This window comes from Caloenas nicobarica, chromosome 2, assembly GCF_036013445.1.
Source record: "Caloenas nicobarica isolate bCalNic1 chromosome 2, bCalNic1.hap1, whole genome shotgun sequence".
NCBI classification, from domain to species: Eukaryota; Metazoa; Chordata; class Aves; order Columbiformes; family Columbidae; genus Caloenas; species Caloenas nicobarica.
The window spans coordinates 77,140,026-77,158,183 of record NC_088246.1 but is presented as its reverse complement, the minus strand read 5'-3'; the positions used below and the strand labels follow the sequence as shown (position 1 = coordinate 77,158,183).

At 37.3% G+C, this 18,158-nt stretch overlaps 1 protein-coding gene across 1 annotated transcript in view; it reads left to right on the top strand.

Annotated features, from left to right (window-relative positions):
- The window catches only part of GMDS (GDP-mannose 4,6-dehydratase), a 422,070-nt gene that overhangs the window by 157,627 nt on the left and 246,285 nt on the right, over positions 1-18,158 (top strand). Inside the window, exons 5-6 of the mRNA XM_065629846.1 lie at positions 10,580-10,772; positions 11,640-11,744. Coding sequence (XP_065485918.1) covers positions 10,580-10,772; positions 11,640-11,744 — 298 coding nt within the window. The remainder of the gene's footprint in view (positions 1-10,579; positions 10,773-11,639; positions 11,745-18,158) is intronic.

The following is an 18,158-nucleotide window of genomic DNA, read 5'->3' as shown; positions in this document are numbered from 1 at the left end:
CTGATTTCTTGCAGTGACTTGGCTGTGTCTGTACCTTTAGTTTTGAAATTGAATGGCCGAGTCAGGCATATTTATGGGCAGTCTGTCTAATTGAGTTTATGGTCTCATTAATAAGTAATACATTCACTTTCATGTGTTTTTTTTTTCTTGTAATATCCCTGTGAAGTTTGGAAACTCTTTCAGCCACCAGTTAGCTGTAGGGAAGGACATAGCAATTATTTCTTCTTGTTGGGAGGAGGGGAAAATGCTTTTCATTTTAGATGATGAAAAATTAGAGATTTCCATACAGTGAGAGGTAAAAGCTGTTGTTAAACATTACAGAAAATGTTGTTTGGGTTTTTTTTTTATGAACTATGTGTGATATCTCTACAGATGTTTCATTCAGAGTTTGCCCAGCTTGGTTGCAATGACTTATAGGACTTAATCAGCAGTCAGTGTTTTTTCTCATCTATTTACCATGATAGCTGTACTACGGCAGTTACTATGTTAATATAGCACAGAAAGCCAAACCCAAAATAATGAAAATGTAACTTGGAGAACTGGTCATACAATTATCAGTAGCTAATGTGCAGGGAAGGGAAGGCAAAGTAACAAAACAAATATTTTTTGTTAAAAAAAGTTACAATTTAACAGCAAGTTTTAAATTTGTACTCTAATTTGAAAAATTTGAGAAATTATTTTACAAATGTTCTGTATTTGTTCAGTGCATCTTATTTCCAGCTTAAATGCCCTTATAAGGAAAAAAGATCCATATTCAAATCTGCCAAAAATCCTTATATGAAGTATTACTGTAAGTTTATTTCCTCATGGAGGGAGGAGCATTTTTGGTACTTCAGAGGTACCTGAGAAACAGGTGTTTGAACTGCTTCTAAGCTTTCTAAAACAATGTCATTTGGCGTGAGAAATTGCAGTCTGGAATGTAATCTTAAGTGATAAATAATAAACGATGAAAAGAGATAATTTTGCTCTGGTTGAAAAAGCAAGACTTCTCGCAGGGCACATAAACCTAGGGAGTTTTTACCTTATGCATCGGTAGGAGTTACAAGAGAGTCAGGCAAGGTAGTAATTTGCAAAGCACTGGGGTAATTCTAGCTTCTAGGCAACATAAGAGTTGTATCAACATTTGGGAGGGTCTGTTGTGCTAAGTCATGTTTTGCAGTCTTGTTGGGTAGGAAGGAAAGAGAGCGGATAATATTTGCTGTTAATAAAGCTGTGCAACAGTAGAATATTGCTTTAATTCAATATATGTCTTGCCATCCATTGAAAGTCTATCAAAATTATAAGATGTTGAAAATATGTTGGTTTTTTGTGGGTTTTGTTTATTTTTTATTTTTTTTTTGCTTGTGATGAGATTTTTATCACTTCTGTGAAAAGTATTTTTCTACATGTTCTGAAAGCATCAAGGAAGCAAGGGTGAAACTTTTTAAAAAAGCATTGGAAGTAAAAAAAAAAAAAAAATATATATATATATACATATTGTAACCTAGTTGTCACGTTAGAATTTTAAATAACCTGTATGTTTTAAATTAATTTCTTCAGATGTGAAAGTGAATAAAAATGCTGCTACTTCTTCCAAAGTGACTGCATTCCCTGCATGCATTTTATTCATAGCTCTCTATTCCCCTGGTACACATAAAGCAAAATGAATTGGCTATCTTTTTACATCTCCTTTTGAATGTTCTCTAGTGACTCTGCAAGTTGCCCCTTTTTGTCTTTCTACTAAATAGCTTTTAAAGCTTCTGGCACAGCTGGACTTCAGTATGTAGGAGGCTTTTAAGGTATTATGGTGTCACTAGCCACTGAAGCTACAAAATTTGAAACATCATAGCCCATCATGACTTTGCTGCACGTGCCTTGGGCTTAAAAACTTGGGCAAAGGTGTATATTATTGAAACTATCCCTGAACAAAATTGCACTGAAAAGGAATAAAGAATTAGTTCTAAAAGCTTCTTTTCTAATCTCTGTAATTTGAAACTAAAAACTTTGAACAGTGGGATGGAGATTGTTCTGCAAGATAAATCCCTTGCATCATATAACCCTGACAACTCCCCAGTTCCATCAAATTAATAACAAATGGATGAGAAGATAAGCAAAACTAATGGTGAGGTTACATTTTTGTGACAAAGGTTTATGGCCATACTGAGTCTCACGTTCTGTGATATCCCTTCTGCTTTTCCTCCTCCACTTTGGTATTTTTTCACTCTCAGATCTGTGCATTCCTCTATCTCAAGCTCTTTTGTGGAGGAGATATGATGAATAGCGAGTTAGCCTATGTGCCTCCAAAAAGTTGCTGTGAACAACTCTCCACTCCCCCAGTAAAAATCACTGATTTTCTATAAGACCAGACCTCGTTCTTGCACGCTGTACATCCACTTTCTACTCATTGGATGGTGCTATGTGTCCAAATACAGAAACACACTGCTGTAATCCCATCTCCCTGTCTTAAAATTGTGCAATAATTTAGTTCTCGAGTAATCTCTGAATGTCATCTGGACCAGCTCTTTCCATAAAGCAGGGCCAGCTTACAGCAAGCAACTCAGGTCTATGTCCGATTGAGTTTTGAATATCTCCAAGGGTGGAGATGGCACAGTGTCTCTGCACAACCTGTTTCATTGTTACACTACCCATGTTGTGAGCTTTTTTTTCCTAATATAAAATTGTCATTTTCCATGTTTCAACTTGTGTCCATTGCCTTTTGACCTGTCTCTGGGCAGCTCTCTTTTAAGCAAGTGTGTTAAATTAATCCACTAAATTCACCAGTCAATAAGCAAAAGAATAAACAATTTATAAATCACCTCTATTTGGAGATCTATTCCAAAACAGACCTTTCAGTCAATAGTCAGTAAACAAGACAATTGTACGGGATGTAGGAGACTTTGTTTTATTTAAATGGACTCAAAGGGAATGGATATTACAATTTAAGGATTGTGGTATCAAAATTTGAAAAATAATTATGGTTCCTCTATACCTTTTAACTGGTCAGGCATCTACCAGTGGGCTGCTTTGAAGGCAAAGGTGAATGTGATGACCTTGTGAGCTGGATTTATAACAGCACCTGCAGTTTGCCAGGGAGTTCTGAGGAGCTGTATGTTAAAGAAACTGAAGAATGAATCCAGCTATCAATCCCTACCAGTCTGATAAATATAAAACCTTAACTACTGAGAGAGTATTTCTCCATGCTTATTTTCTACTTTGTGTTGAATTTTATCTTTCTCTTTTTTCCCCAGCAAAAATCAAGTAGTAGTATTAGTAGTTTTTACTTATAAAATGGAAAAAAGAAACCTGTTTTGATAATGATGTCAAGCTATTACTCTTTAAATATTACTTCAGAGAGTTTGCATTGAGAATTTGAAATTAATTAAGAGGAGAGTTACAAGGAAAACTTACTCAAGCCAAACCATCAAAAGTTACCATGAGGATATACACCATGGAGTATGTTAGGAGCTGCTTGCCCCTAATCCTTGAGTATTTCAGCTGCACAAAGAGAGTTGCTGCCACTAAGGAAGGCTCTACTGCAGAGTAGCTCAACTGCAAGATGGCTGGGGGCTTCAGGTAGTCTAGCAGCACTCCTATTGCATCTCATGTGGGCAAAAACAGTATAACTGTGCATGAACTTTTTAGTGCTCATGGAGGTGAAAGGTGGTAGTTGCTTTTGGATTCTACAGCGCCTGACCTTTGGAGATATAGAATCATTTTGGTTTGAACAGACCTTTAGATCATTGAGTCCAAATGTTAACCTAGCTCTGCCAAGTCCATCTCTAAACCATGTCCCCAAGAACCTCAACTACATGTCTTTTAAACACCTGCAGAGATGGTGACTCAACTACTTCCATGGGCAGCCTGTTCAATGCCTGACAATCCTTTCTGTGAAGAAGTTTTTCAAAATATCCAGTGTAAACCTCTCCTGATGCAACTTGAGGCTATCTCCTCTCATCCTATCAGTCGCTACTTGGGAGAAGAGACCAACACCCTCCACGCTACAACATCTTTTCAGATAGTTGTAGAGAGCAAGGAGATCTCCCCTCAGCCTCCTTTTCTCCAGGCTAAACAGCCCAGGTTACCTCAGCCTCTCCTCATAACACTTGTGGTCTAGACCCTTCACCAGATTTGCTGCATGTTTTTGCTCTTGTTGTTATCCTGAGTAATTTTTTTTCAGACTTAGAATTATACATTTTTTGTGAGACTTCTGCTTCATCCCACCCATTTTGTCCCACACACTTTTCCCGGATCTTTATATACTTGAAGAAATGAACAATGGGAAGACATGAATAAACCCAGCTCCGCTTCAGCTCTCATTTGTGTTCATTTTGAGGGTGCAAAGGCATGTGTATGTGTTTGGGGCAATGAGCAATCTTACATTCAAGCTCTTCTTTTTTTCTGTGTAATGAAAAGCACTTTGGGGTTACTTGTATAAGACTGAATTGGCCCCTGAAGCAGAGTCTGTTGTGGTTTATGGTAGGTCATAGGACATGAATATCATGAAGGATCATTTAAAGTCACCAAACAGCCAATAGCTTATTTTTGCACTTTGGTTTGGGTCTTCTCGCTTAGTGGTGAAGGTGAAATACTGGTCCACTGATGTCAAAACCAAATTTCTAACCACTTCAAGAAGTCTCCCTGGTCACTCAGCCTGCAGTCCAGTGTGTGACAGAGCTGAAGTGGAACTCAACCACTGAGACCTTTCCATAAGCACTGGCAGAGAAGGAGGTCTTTTATCAGCTGCACTACTTATTCCTTTGCATCACAACTAACTTGAAAATCCAAGTTATACAAGCTCTCTTGCTACAGCAGTATTATGAATGTCTCGGGTTAACATGAATTCTAGGAAAAAGTGTTGACTTCTGCTTCCACTTATAAAACTTTTTCTTGCTAATTCTCTACTTGTAATTATGTTGTCAAATTACTCTAATTTTATACAGATCACTTTATTTTTTCTGTATTATTAATGAGAGAACAGGGAGAGAAATAGAAAAGAAGATAAATCTACAAACCCCGTGTTCCTTTTGTCCAAAATTCCAGTTATTTTTTCACTCGATTTCTTTTCAGCTAAGAAGTTGAATAGGGCTTTAAGATATCAAGAGTGTTGCTTAATAATAAACAGTTCAGAGGTATTGAATTGATTATTTTTCTATATAACAAAAAAATATAGTTGTTTGAGGGATTTTGATATCTTTCAGCTACTTTTATTGGGTGAGAGGGCAATGAGTTAAGCGTTTGTTACAAGTTAAGGAATGGAGGGGAAGAGGAATCATCATATTATCCTAGAAGGTTACCTGACTTTTTCGTAGATATTTAGGTTCTTATCTGTCCCCTTGATACCCCGCCACACCTCTAAATTCCTTGTATTTGCTAAAATCCCTAGGACTTTTCCCCCAGTGTGTTAGGACTTTATAGGAATGCTTGGCCCATAGTCTGTATTAGATTTAGCAACTGGAATGTTATGCTTTAAATGCCTGTTCCTAGGGGCTGAGTAGTTTGTTTACCGAGATGATATAAGTGATCCCAGTGGTTTTTATTGGCAGATGAAGGCACACTGAATATTCAAAGCAAACAAAATTGATTTTAAAGAATACAAAAAAGCAACCGCTGTGAAACTTGTGAGATTTGAAACATTTCTGGGCAGGTTTTCCACTTGATTTGCTTCTTAGGTGTAAACATTTCTCAATACTGAAAGAGACCTGATACATATCTTATACTCTGATAAATCTAAAGAATCTACTATAACTTTTTTCAATAAAGCAAAGATGCTTATTTAAATGTTATATTTAGGTTAGCCACCTTTGCTTTTACAGTGAAAGAATAACAATTTTCTTTTATATTATCCTTTTTCCTCCTGGGGCTTCACATAAGCTTCACTCTTATAACACCAGCCTTCCAGAAATCCCATCTTCTGAAACTGAGAAGGCTGTAAGAAGGAGATGAAATTTCAAATCATTACTTATATTCCTTCAGTAGAGCTTTGAAGCATATTCTGCCAGTACATGTTGGTTTTGATTGAAAGGTTATAGTTAATGTGATTGCAGTCCATCTGTTGGATTGTTCTAAATGATGAATCAGAGAAGTATCTCGTAAAGCCAAACCTATGTGTGTTCTAAATCAATATGTATTTTCAGAATATCACCACTGTTGACAATGCATTGGTCAGAAACAAGTAGTATTAAGTCAGCAAGCTTGTATATAGTACTCACAGACATGATAGGAATGTGTTCTTGTGGAGGGTAAGACCCATATGTTTTCATTTAGATAGTTTTCAGTAAGCTTTTAAATCTTGTTAAAGGCCTTGCTAAGCTTGGTTTTGAATGATCAGTTAGGAAACATCATATTTAAAACATTACTTTGTTAAATTCAAATCTCTTGTAGAGATTGAATCTGGCAACTATAAAGAAAGAAAGAAATAGGGAGGTAAGAGTTCAAATTCAAAAGGTAGAAACCACTTCACAAAACTTGTTGTCATTCTTGGAACCACGTGAAAGAAGAGACATAACATGTTTCAGTATATTCATGTTGTAACATTCCTGGAATTGCAGGACACAACTAGTAAAATCATGCTTTTCTCTAGAAAGTTTTATCATCTTTTGGGTAAGCCTTGCTGTGGAAATTTATACTTGCCCAAGAATATATTTGAAATATACTATATTAGGGATGAATCCAGCCATAAATATTTTCAGCATATAAAAGTCCCGTGTACCTAAGGATTCATTTTAATATTCTTTAAGGCAATTCTGCAAGGTGTTCAGGGATGAAAACCTGGAACTTAAGTACACTTAACCAAGGATTTGTGTGTCTCCATGTTGTTCTGTCCACTGCTAACAATACACTGCTGTCATTACTTATTGAATGGAATAGACACATCTTAAACATACGCATTCACGGTATCTCCAGAGATCAACTATGTCAACTCCAAAAGCATGCTGTCCCCATTGTACATGGAAGGGAGTGCCAGGGCACTCAGAATAACATATTCCAAGTACACAATGTCTGCTTTGTTGGTATGTCATGCTTTCCCTTTGTCACAAAGTCTGTCCAAAAACAGTAAAGGAGTATTGGGTCCATGCCTTCAATACACTTTGAGAAAACTTTCAGGTTTAAAGTTTCTACCAGGCAAAGAAGCTTCTTTTCCCTACTCCAGTCATTACAAAACCTCCTGGTGTTGTCTTCAAAAAAAGTTATTAGTCATATGTCTTGCTTTATGCAGTTGACAGTAACTGATAGTTTTGGATTTTTGAGGTTAGAATGGAGCGTCTATCTTAGGTAACTAAGTTAAAAAACTAGTGTGTATATAGTTTCTACAAAGCATGATCAAGAGCATCTCCTCTAAGCTTTCTGTTCTTACCACTGTCTTTATTGGTGTACAGGGATATGAGCTTCCTAATTCAGGCATTTAAGATAGTTGTCATAAATTAGGCTGTTTGAAAACTCTCATGTGTTGGTATTACCTAAGCTCTTTTTTTCCACTGGATAAATGTTTAATCACTCAGAAAGAGCAGCTTGTTTTCAGCCTTCCTACACCTGCCTTTATGGTAATTTCCATGAAATTTTTACACTCTCAAGTAGTCCCACTGGGTTCAGTGCACCAGCCAAAATTATTTCTATGAAGAGCATTTATTGAATCTCATTCTATAGTTGTTTTTTATAATTCAGACCCTGGTCTTTTTTGTGTTCTGCAGGCATGTCAGTTCTCTCCTGCACATCCCTCTTAATGATGTCCATGCATTTTTTTTTTTTTCATATCAGTCTTCATGCCAGTTTTGCACAAAATCCCATGTATAAGGAGAGGGAAATAATGTAGTAAGGGATAACTGGGCAGTTTTTCCTACTCTGTCCTGCTTCATTTGTAACTATTTAATCAATCCAGTATTTTATTAAACTCCTTTATGTTGTTAATTTTGAACTAGAATCAAATTAAAATCCAGCGTGCATTTATCTGTATTTGACGTGTTACTGTCCCTTAAACTGCACAGATTATCTTTACAGTACTGTGTTTTTGGTGTTGAAGTTTTTAGTGGATAAAATCATTTTTTGTTTTCGTGAAGGCCATTCTAGTCTAACATGCACTCCAAAATGAAATGAGTTTAGTGGTCTGAATCCTGTCCCTGGTGAATAATAGTCCGCATTACAAAACCACCAAACAGGCACAAAGCTGGCAGTTTCTGCTCAGGGACACTTGGACCCGACCAGAGTGGAAGCAGAATTACCTCACACCCCAGGGAGTGATTTTTCTAGGTGAAGATCGAGGTCATCCATAAGGCAATAGGGAAAAGCATCACTTGTGAAACTGGTCTCCACATCAGCAAAGGAGAGCAGACCCCAGCACTGCTGCCACAGGCTTATTGCTCACTCTGCTTAAGAGGTTTCAGAATATGCGATCTCTGATTTAAGACCACCTCAGTTACATGTGCCGTTTGCCCTTGTAGTAGAACATGTAAGCAAAGATTTGCATTTTGGGGTGATGTTTTTAATAAGTTATTTGTTGGAAACAATACTTTAGTACAGGTAAATTCCTTGTTCTGCTACAATTAGTAGGTGTTTTCCCTTTATTTAGAGAGCTAGGATGTTACTGTGAATTTGTGAAGGTGGTAGCCGTATGGTAAATATACTAATTTATGTCCATTAGTGCATTATTGACTGTATCACATATTCATTAAGATGGTTTCCTAAGAGTTACTCTGACAGAAAAGCTGAGAGACCTTAACTGGCTGTCATCTTTGTGTCAAATGGATTAAAACAAAAAATGCTCAGCACTTCTCAGTAGATCAGTGCTCAATTTCAGCTGGGTCATAGCAGGTTAACAAGCCAAAGTATCAGGTTTCTTTTTTTTTCCATTATGGTTTAAAAAAACCCCTAAAAAGTAAAGTTTGTTTTTGTTCATACCATTAGCTATTTCAGATCAAAACTATGTGAGAACATTTTTCTTTTGGAGCACAGTAACACAATTTAGATTATTTCATACCTGTTTTGAATTAACCACAAGTGCAAATTCAAATTAATCTAATTATTTTTATTTCATCTGCTGTGTAAATAAGCCTTAAACCTCTAGTGATTACTGAACAGGGAAAGTGGCTTAACAGGAGAAATGAATACAGAGCTATCTGTCTGAATCTGCAGAGAGCCTGATAAAACACCTGGTGACAGGTTTCCCATTGATTTTGCTGTGACGACTCAGCTTATCCAGCTATGGTCATTTACTCTCCACTCCATTACTAGTCACCCTATCACTGAATACTAATGAAGGGGGCTTCATAGATTTGTACTATCTGATTTTGGTAGTGTCTCACTCACCTCAAGCCTAGATCATATAGAAAGACTGTAACATTGCCATCACTCTAGTGCTTGTTCCTGAAAGTCAGTCATCAGTCAGAGGGAACATTGGTAGAGTAATTCTTCCTTGGGTCAGGGTGATGAAGGAAGTTGCTCTAAAGATCCATTCTAATTTCCTTTTTGAGGATGTTGACAGGATACATTTTTTTAAAAAAACTGACATACAGAAGTGAAACATTGGGTTGAAGAGAGAATGGAGAAGGATGGAAGACAGCAAGCAAGATTGTGCCTCTGTGATGGGGATTGGTGGGGGAAAGTTTTTCGGACTCCAGGACCTCTGTCGACACATCCAAACAACCAGTCCATATCCATCAAGCAAGCAGAGTGAACTTCTTCCTGGGCACTTATTTTCCCCCTCACAGATTGGGGTGGTCACAACACATATCTTCCCTCCAGCTTACTTTTCACAGTTGTAATTTTTCTTCTGCAACTACAAGGAATAGAATTAATGTTTTTTTATACACTCTGAAAGCTTATACTCAAGCATGTCTTGTGGCCAATGCCACAATCAGGTTCATCATAAAGATAACTGAGAACTACCGGACCAGGGAGAGAAAGAGGAGTCTTGGCCCAGCAGCACACATGACTTTATCTTCATACTTTGACAGATATGTCAGGTGTAGGAGATGGCTGGTTTATTTTGGATACCTCCACCCTTTGCTCTCCCACTTCATCATCTTCCTAACGTCCGTGCAGAAGCCACATCTCTGGTACACCTTAGTCAGGTGGGGTTGGGAGTCTCATTTGATAGCAGGTAATTCTAATCTTCTCTCTGTTTTGATGTGTGTTTAAATGCAAAATTTTGGACTGCGTTTAAAGTCTGTGAGATTTTTTTAAGGAATTTTAATGTACTCATGCTGTCCACCTAACCTATTTTTTTTAAGATATTTTGGATAACTTTAACCAAATTCAAGTATGTTAAAGATATTAAGCCCAAGTGATTATTTTGAAAATTGGCAACTGTGGAGATGAGAGAGACCCTGATAGTGCTCCTGCTGTGGGGAGGTTTACCCCTTACTTCACATGGGAAAATAATCCTGAGAGATCAGTGAACACCAGTCTTTTGGTTCTGCTATTTATGGAACTACTTGTTTATTCTTAGAAATCCTTTGAGGGTACTTTTGTAAACTAAGCATCTATGCTGTACGGAAGTATCTAGCTGGTCTGTGACAAGTGATGTATTACTTTGGTTGTACATGATTATGGCATTTTCTGATTCCCCTAGTAAAACTGATGTTGTTTTATTTCTTTCTCTCCCCAGATTTCTTTTGACCTAGCAGAATATACTGCTGATGTTGATGGGGTTGGCACTTTACGCCTCCTAGATGCTATTAAGACCTGTGGCCTTATCAACTCTGTGAAGTTCTACCAAGCCTCCACCAGTGAACTTTTTGGAAAAGTGCAAGAAATCCCACAAAAGGAGACCACCCCTTTTTACCCAAGATCGCCTTACGGTGAGGATTGCTGATGTGTGTGTGTAGTGTCTATTCTCCATGATCATGTCTCAGGGCTGAAGTCATTTGGGTGTGAGATTAGAATGATGACAGAGCTGAAGTGACTAGACATGTCGAGAGGCATACCTTTATGAATTACTATATAAAAAAGTATTTGCTGCTATTGCCCCAGGGGCTGGAAATTAGCATCTCACTGCACAAGATGGTGCTCATTCAGCTCAAAGGTAAAGAGCTCTTGTAGAGAGAGGGGGGGAAGGGTGGCTCTTCCTTCACAAAGGGTTGTGAGATACCACTGAAGTGATAAGGTTTCATATTTTTTGTTGCCTAAATGAAAAAGTCCCAAGAGCTCACTTCTTCCTTCATGAAGTCACATGAAATTTGAAACACTTATTAAAGCAATGTGCATGGAGGACTTTGGTGATAAAGTTTCAAATCAATTTGAGTGCTAAGGCACTAGATTTTCACTTCTATTCCTCCGAAGTTGTGGTTTGGTTTTTTTTTTTTTTATTAGCAGAGGTCACTACAGTGGCATATTTCACACGCTCTGGCTGTGTTAATTATATTGTAAAAGAAAAAGTGCTATGCTTGAGTATGCATAAGATAACAAGTGAGAAAGTGCTCTAATATTTCCTGGTCAGTTATGAGGCTGCATAGAAAAGGAGTATTTTCCCATTCAGCTGCTGTTTATTGAGCTGGTTATTTTTTCCATATGGAATGTGACACATATAAGGCTATGAATCAAATTCAAATGCACTCCACTGTTGAAATGTGGACTTCACCTTGCGTATGTGAGACCTGTATGTGTGTCTGTCTGAGCTATGTACGAGCAGAGCAGATATACATAATGCTTTAAAATTATTTTTGTAGGAGCAGCAAAACTGTATGCCTACTGGATTGTGGTGAACTTCAGAGAGGCCTACAATCTCTTTGCAGTGAACGGCATCCTCTTCAATCACGAAAGCCCCAGGAGAGGTTAGGAAATCCATGTGAAACTTCCCAACTTTGCGTACATGTGACCAGAAAAATGAAACAATGCATCCACAGGTTTCATTTAAACTTGCCAAAATTCTGTAGGGAGAGCGTTATGACTTGTAGCCTGCTCATGGCATTTAATGCAGCCTTCCCGGCAGTCTCGGAGCCCTCAAAACAGCGGCTTTCCCTTTCAAGCATCATGTTCCATTTTGTAGCCTCCTGATGCTAAAGGAAGGCTTGTGTATCTGGTTTTGTGTATCAGTTCTCACAAGAGACTGTAATAACATCGCAACATCCCTGAGTTTTCTTTCCCTCTTGATAATAAGTAAGTTAAGGCTAAAATGGTAAAAAAAAAAAAAAAAAGGAAGACTCTCTAAACATTTAGGTGGGCAACTGCGTAACAGATACAGTTTCAGGTGCGACTTGTACGCAAGGTTTCTATTTGCATATAATGTCACATTAAGAGGCAGAAATAATAGACTGTCTAAATTCATGAGACTAATGAGTGGTACAGCCTAGGTGTATTTTGAAAAATTTGTGGATTATGGCCCATAACTTCTGACAAGATGGCTTTGAACATATGGCTTTAAAATGCCTCTCTGTGTAATCCTTAATATCAATGCAGCTTAAATTCCACTTAATCATCCCTTTTCCTCTTCCAGTACTTTATGAAGAACTAATACTGATATTTAGTTTGAGTAAGAGTCCATAGTTGATTAAAAGTAGTCTCTTATACAATCACAGTTTTCCTCTGCCCTTAAATTACTGTGACTGTAAAAAACACTCTAAAATTAAACTTTAAATTAACACAGAAAACTATACTCTTAGTGCAGAAGCCTTTTACTGTGATCTGTTTCTAAATGAAAAAGAAATTCCAGTTTTACAGGAATGCAATTATATAAATTATAGCCTGACACAAAATATAATAATTTTAATCATACTTACAAATATAAAATAGGCCATAATTGCAACTCTGCTTAAAAAAAAATAAAAAGGAGGAAAAAAGGACTCAGTGTTAATGGGATTTAAATATTGATTTTAGTCTTCAGGAGTCACAGCTGAAAAACCTCATAGTACAGTGGGCAGGCAGCATTTACAGTAAGTGGTGCATCAAATACTAGGTGGAAGAAGTTGGTGCATTGCTTCCCTGAAGCAGATGGCAGTGCAAGTTCACAATTAAAAGAAATCACATTCATCAGATTTTTTTTTCATTTGGAAGACCTAATACTTTGCTTTCTTTTAAACAGTTCACTGTGATATACTCTTTTTGCATTGTAAGCTGATGTCCAAATGGCTGTGGCAGTGCTACTTGCTGAGGTGCAGAGTTGATCTGTCCAGGCAGACAGTGCATGTTTTTTCCCTGTATCTGAACTGTTAATCATACTTCTGAAAATTTCTGTAAGCTTCCTACAGTGAACGTATTTATAGAGAAAGGCTGTGAAGAGACAAATTCTAGTATTTCTTGTAGGCAGGGATGCATGAGGTATGTTGCACTGTAAGGCAATGCTAAGGATGAGCAGAATGCATTTCTGGTACCTGGCAGTCTGTGTTGTGGACTCTGATCAAATACAGAAGTATTTGTATTTCCTTCACCAGTACTCATGGTGAAGGATGATGAACTGCAGTTGTCTGCCAAGTGGCTGTTAGCAGCTGGTCACCAAGACTGAACAGACAATTGTAAACAGTTTGCTTCATGATCTTTCTTCATACAGCGTTCAGATATTATACTGCTAGGGCAGTGATACACGAGTCTAGTGAAAATAAGAACTGTCTAATCTCAAAAGCTGCTTCACTGAGAAGGGAATTTAGTAATATATATCTCTTATTTCAGAATACCAATTCATCTCCTTAGGATCTCCTGTTTTTAACTCAGAAAGGAGCACCAGTAGTTAATGTCATGTAGCCTGTATAATAATAGGGAAGTCTACACAGAGTTCATAAGGGTAAAGAGTGCTTAAGTCTAATATGAGAGGTTTCCTATTTCTCAAAATTACCACGGGCTGAGAGAAGTGCTGGCTTTGAGAAACTCATTTGACTTTGTACTTTTATCTTGCTCTATAAGAGAAAGACCATAACAGAAGTAGTTCTTGAGATGTGACACCATACTGCAAATCTGAACACTTAAGTTTGCCATGTGAGCTTGCTTTTAAGTCTGATGTTTCATGTTCTAACAGCCGTAGTGACTTAAGAAAAAAAACAAACAAACAACACCACTGATAAATTCCAGGTTGGTTGAATCCACTCTCTGAGGCTTATATCTTAATTTGGCAATAGTACAGCATTATTAAATTGCACGAATACTTGGGTCGATACTCAAGAGATATGTGTATGTAAGAGAGAATATTATCTAAAATCTCATATGAGTGGTTATGTTTGACTAATCTTAATAAAATATACATCTACTTTGAGCCTTTCTGTAGTACTTTCCTTTCTACTTTTTTCTTTATATTATACCTAATACTTTTCATTTCTTAGTCACTTTTATAGTTTTATAAGAAGGAATAGTCACTTTTTAACCAGTACGTACTTTGCAGCTCACATAAATCAACACAGCTGCACTGAAGTGAATAGGGTCACGTTGATTTATGCCAGCTGAGGCTCTGGCATACTACTAGTGATAGTCTGGTAATGTAAGATAAGCATAATTTGCTTGTTTTGGGGAAAAGATCTATATTAGCAGTATACCTTGCTAAGTCACAGAATCACAAAATGTTAAGGATTGGAAGGGACGTCAAAATATCATCTAGTCCAATCCCCCTGCTGGAGCAGGAACACCTAGGTGAGGTTAAGCTGTTTTCTTCAGTTACTTTCATCACTTTTTATCCAGGTATAGCTCAAGTGTTCCCTGATTTATAAAAAAGCCAAAGGAGAATGTGATCTTGCAGTTCTGAAGTTTATTATCTAAATATGACACTATCTGAAAAGCAAAATGTTCTCTACAGTGGAAGTAAGCTACAAGGTGGCCTCTGTTTCCAAAAAATAACAAACAAATGAAAACCCAAAAAAAACTTTCCCAGAATGCTGCTTCTTTTTTTTTTCTTCTTCTTTTTCTTTTTTCTTTTTTTCTTGTTTTTTTTTTAAATGACAATATTATGGGATACCAAACAGGGGAGGTGGTGGCCAGAAGTAAGTCTCTGGTGGTGGTTAAATATGGCTCCCAGTATTACCAGTGTGGAAATATCTGCCCTATAGCAATATTGGAAAAGTATTTCAGTTCAGCAAGATAATGGTTTTGACAGGGGAAGAGTGAGGCAATTAGTAAGTCTAGTTTTCAGGAGAGCTGGGGCTTGATCCAAGGCTTTTTTACACCATTGGAAAGATTCCTGTTCTTTTGTTGGGCTCTGGATCTCACTAATACCTTCTTTTCTTAGTGAGAGAGCAAACTACAAGTTGACAGTGTCATTTGTTTCTTCCCAGACAAGCCCTTGCTTTTTTTTTTTCTCCTCAGTTCTGTGTAAATTTTCTCAGGTTTACAAGATGTGTCTTTGGATGTCTGAAATAACTTTCTGATTTGGTTAACCACTTCATTGCTTGCCTCATCTGATCTTTATCTGCCAAGATGTACAAACATGTACAGCATGTTTCCTGACACAATGCAACAGAAGTTTTGTTTGCTTTTGTTGGTGGTTGGGTTTTTGTTGTTTGTTTGTTTGGTTTTTCTTTCCCCTAAGTAATAAATACTTTGCCTCCACATGACATCATTGTGTAGATCATTCAGTAGAGAATTTTTGTTTGTCTGATACCAGCCCTGGTAAAGCTGTTGTCATCAGGCCATTGCTGTGTAGCCAGAGGGGAAGGATACAACTGCTCATTTCTATGATCTCTTTCAGCTGGGGAGGAAATGGCTAGGTGTTAGATTGCAGGCTGAAGGTTGTCAAAGTACATGTAATAAGATTAAAATGAAAAGACATCATGATTTAAAGAGAATGGGGAGTGTTCTTTGTTTTAATTGTGCTTCTGGATCACAGTTTTGCCAGGAGGGAGAGGGTAAGAGGATCTCCCACTCACTGTAAAAAAGCTTGGATATCTTTTGAGTTTGGTTTTTGTTGTTACCTTTTTTCTTTTTCTTTTTTTTTTTTTTAACAAGCTTTCAGTCTTTTGCCTCTATTTCATAGAAAGGGCAGAAGCAGATGGTGACATCTGCTACCGACTTTCACAAGAAATTCCTACAATCCCTACTGTAACAGCTGCTCTTATGCATCTCCCATAAAGAGATGTAGCCAACATCTGCCAGATTTCCCTTTCTAATTTTTTTGGTTGAGGAGACTAATTGCTAGTCTCCTTACACATGTTCTGTGCAAGAAGAGCTTGGTCAACCTAATACCATTGGAAATACTAAGAGTTTTTGCTGGTGCTCGTACTGTAAGTGTAGGCCTGTGACAGACATAAACGTGTAAAATTTTCAGTGCAGAGCCATATCCCTTTCACTTAATACAAAATTTCCCAGCCTAGGAGTACATTTGAATAGCAGAAGGCAGCAGAGTGGTGCTTGTGTTTCGCTGACTCCTTGCTGGATAAGAAGAATAGAGGCTGGTTAGTATCATCAGGGATCATTCGCCTAGCATATTGAAAACTTGATGGCAAGGTACCATGGCCAATGTAAAGGACTCACTTAGACAGTTGTCCTATACAGAAGCCAAGATCATTTCATGCTTTTTAGTTTGCATGTTTCAACAGAGAAAGCATGCAGTGTCCTGAAGACATGCATTCTTACTGGCTTTTTCTCCCTGCTGTGAGACTCATCCTGCTAAGTGATCCATGCAGGTGTTTCCTTATCTACACTTGCAAATGTCAGTGGGGATAAATGTGGGCATTAGATTCTACTTGTACAGATGGATTTGCAGAGTATTGCTGGGTAATACCTCTTTGCTATTTTACCTGAGTACACGTTTTCCTATGAAAAAGGCCTGACCTTAAAAAATAAGTGAATTCAGTTAATTCTACTGATGTGGAACCTGACTAGATAGTACTGATCAAAGCACATCACAATATACGGAGATTTTTGTCTGATTTTTATGCTGCTAACAAGTTATCTTAATCTTGAGTTCTGGTGTCACTTTCCTAGTACTAGCCAATACTGATACAAGAGGGTAGTGCAATCACACCAAAATAAGAGTGGGCTTGTGTTTTAAAAGCAGTGCTAGACTTCTGAAATAAGAACTGAAGGCTGAGAACATTTCTGCATGCCCTTAGCTACGGGCATCCAAGTACTCCAACTGAGAACAATGGAACTTGTCACATACGGGAATGAAACAATCATGTTCATAAACATCAATATATAGATATTTTTCTCAGGTGAGTCACTGACGAAGGAAGATGCTGTGTTGAACACTCTAATTACTGAATTATTTTTGACTCGATCTTTGCAACAATAGTTTGTGGGAATCCTTACCATTTCTTAGTATTTTTTTTTCTTTTCAGTCTCAAAGGGAGGCCCAATTCTATACTTTTCTATCTGATACACTTTTCTGGGGTCTATCACCAGTTTATTTAAATAGTTATGGATATAGCTTGTACAAAAACTAAGTAATTTCTTGCCTATGGGCTTAGATTTTTGGAACAGCTGCATTTGCAAACCAGATCTCTCCTTGAGCAAATTATTATCTTATCAGATGTATCTTCTTGTCATTAAATCATGTGCTCCCTTGTGGCTTATACCATTTTGAGAAGAAAGTAGATTACAGTTTTTGCTATTTTCCATGATTGATTTCAACTTTTTTAATTAAAAAAAAAGGGAAAAAAGAAAAGCAGAGCATCCACACAATTTACAAAATGTCAAAACTACTAAATTTAGAAGATTTATTAGTTATGTTATTATAATTTCTCAAGTTATATTAGCAGATATCAGTGTTAGTTTCTTAAACTAAGAATTTGCAAACTTTTTTTCTCTAATGAAATATCAGCCCAACACTTTGAAATAAAATGTTACGGAAGGTATGGAAGTCAACACTGGGAAATGGAGTGGTCAGAGCATGTATTTTACCTATAGTGTTCTTATGGCTTCATTAATGCACAAATTTGTAGTAAGTTTTTTAGAAATAATGTGGTTTAAGTGCCTATTTCCCTATTTTTTCCCTTTGTTACATTTATTTTTCCTTGGTCAAAACACAGTGGAAAATTTGACCATTCTGCCTTTTTGCATTCATATAAATGACAACATGGAATGAAATACAGGCAATAATTGGGAGGTTTATATCTTGCGTTTTACAAACTAGCTTAAAGTGGATGTGGAGTTTCCAGAAGATCAGAAGAATGCAACTGCCATAGTCATTTCAGCCAGAAGTCCATTTAACCCACGTATTCCATTGCTTTGCTGGATCATTAGGGGAGAGTATAGGAGAAGGTATAGATACAGACTAGTCATCTCAGACCCCAGGAGCTGATAGGTAAGAGATCACGCATGGAAGGCACACC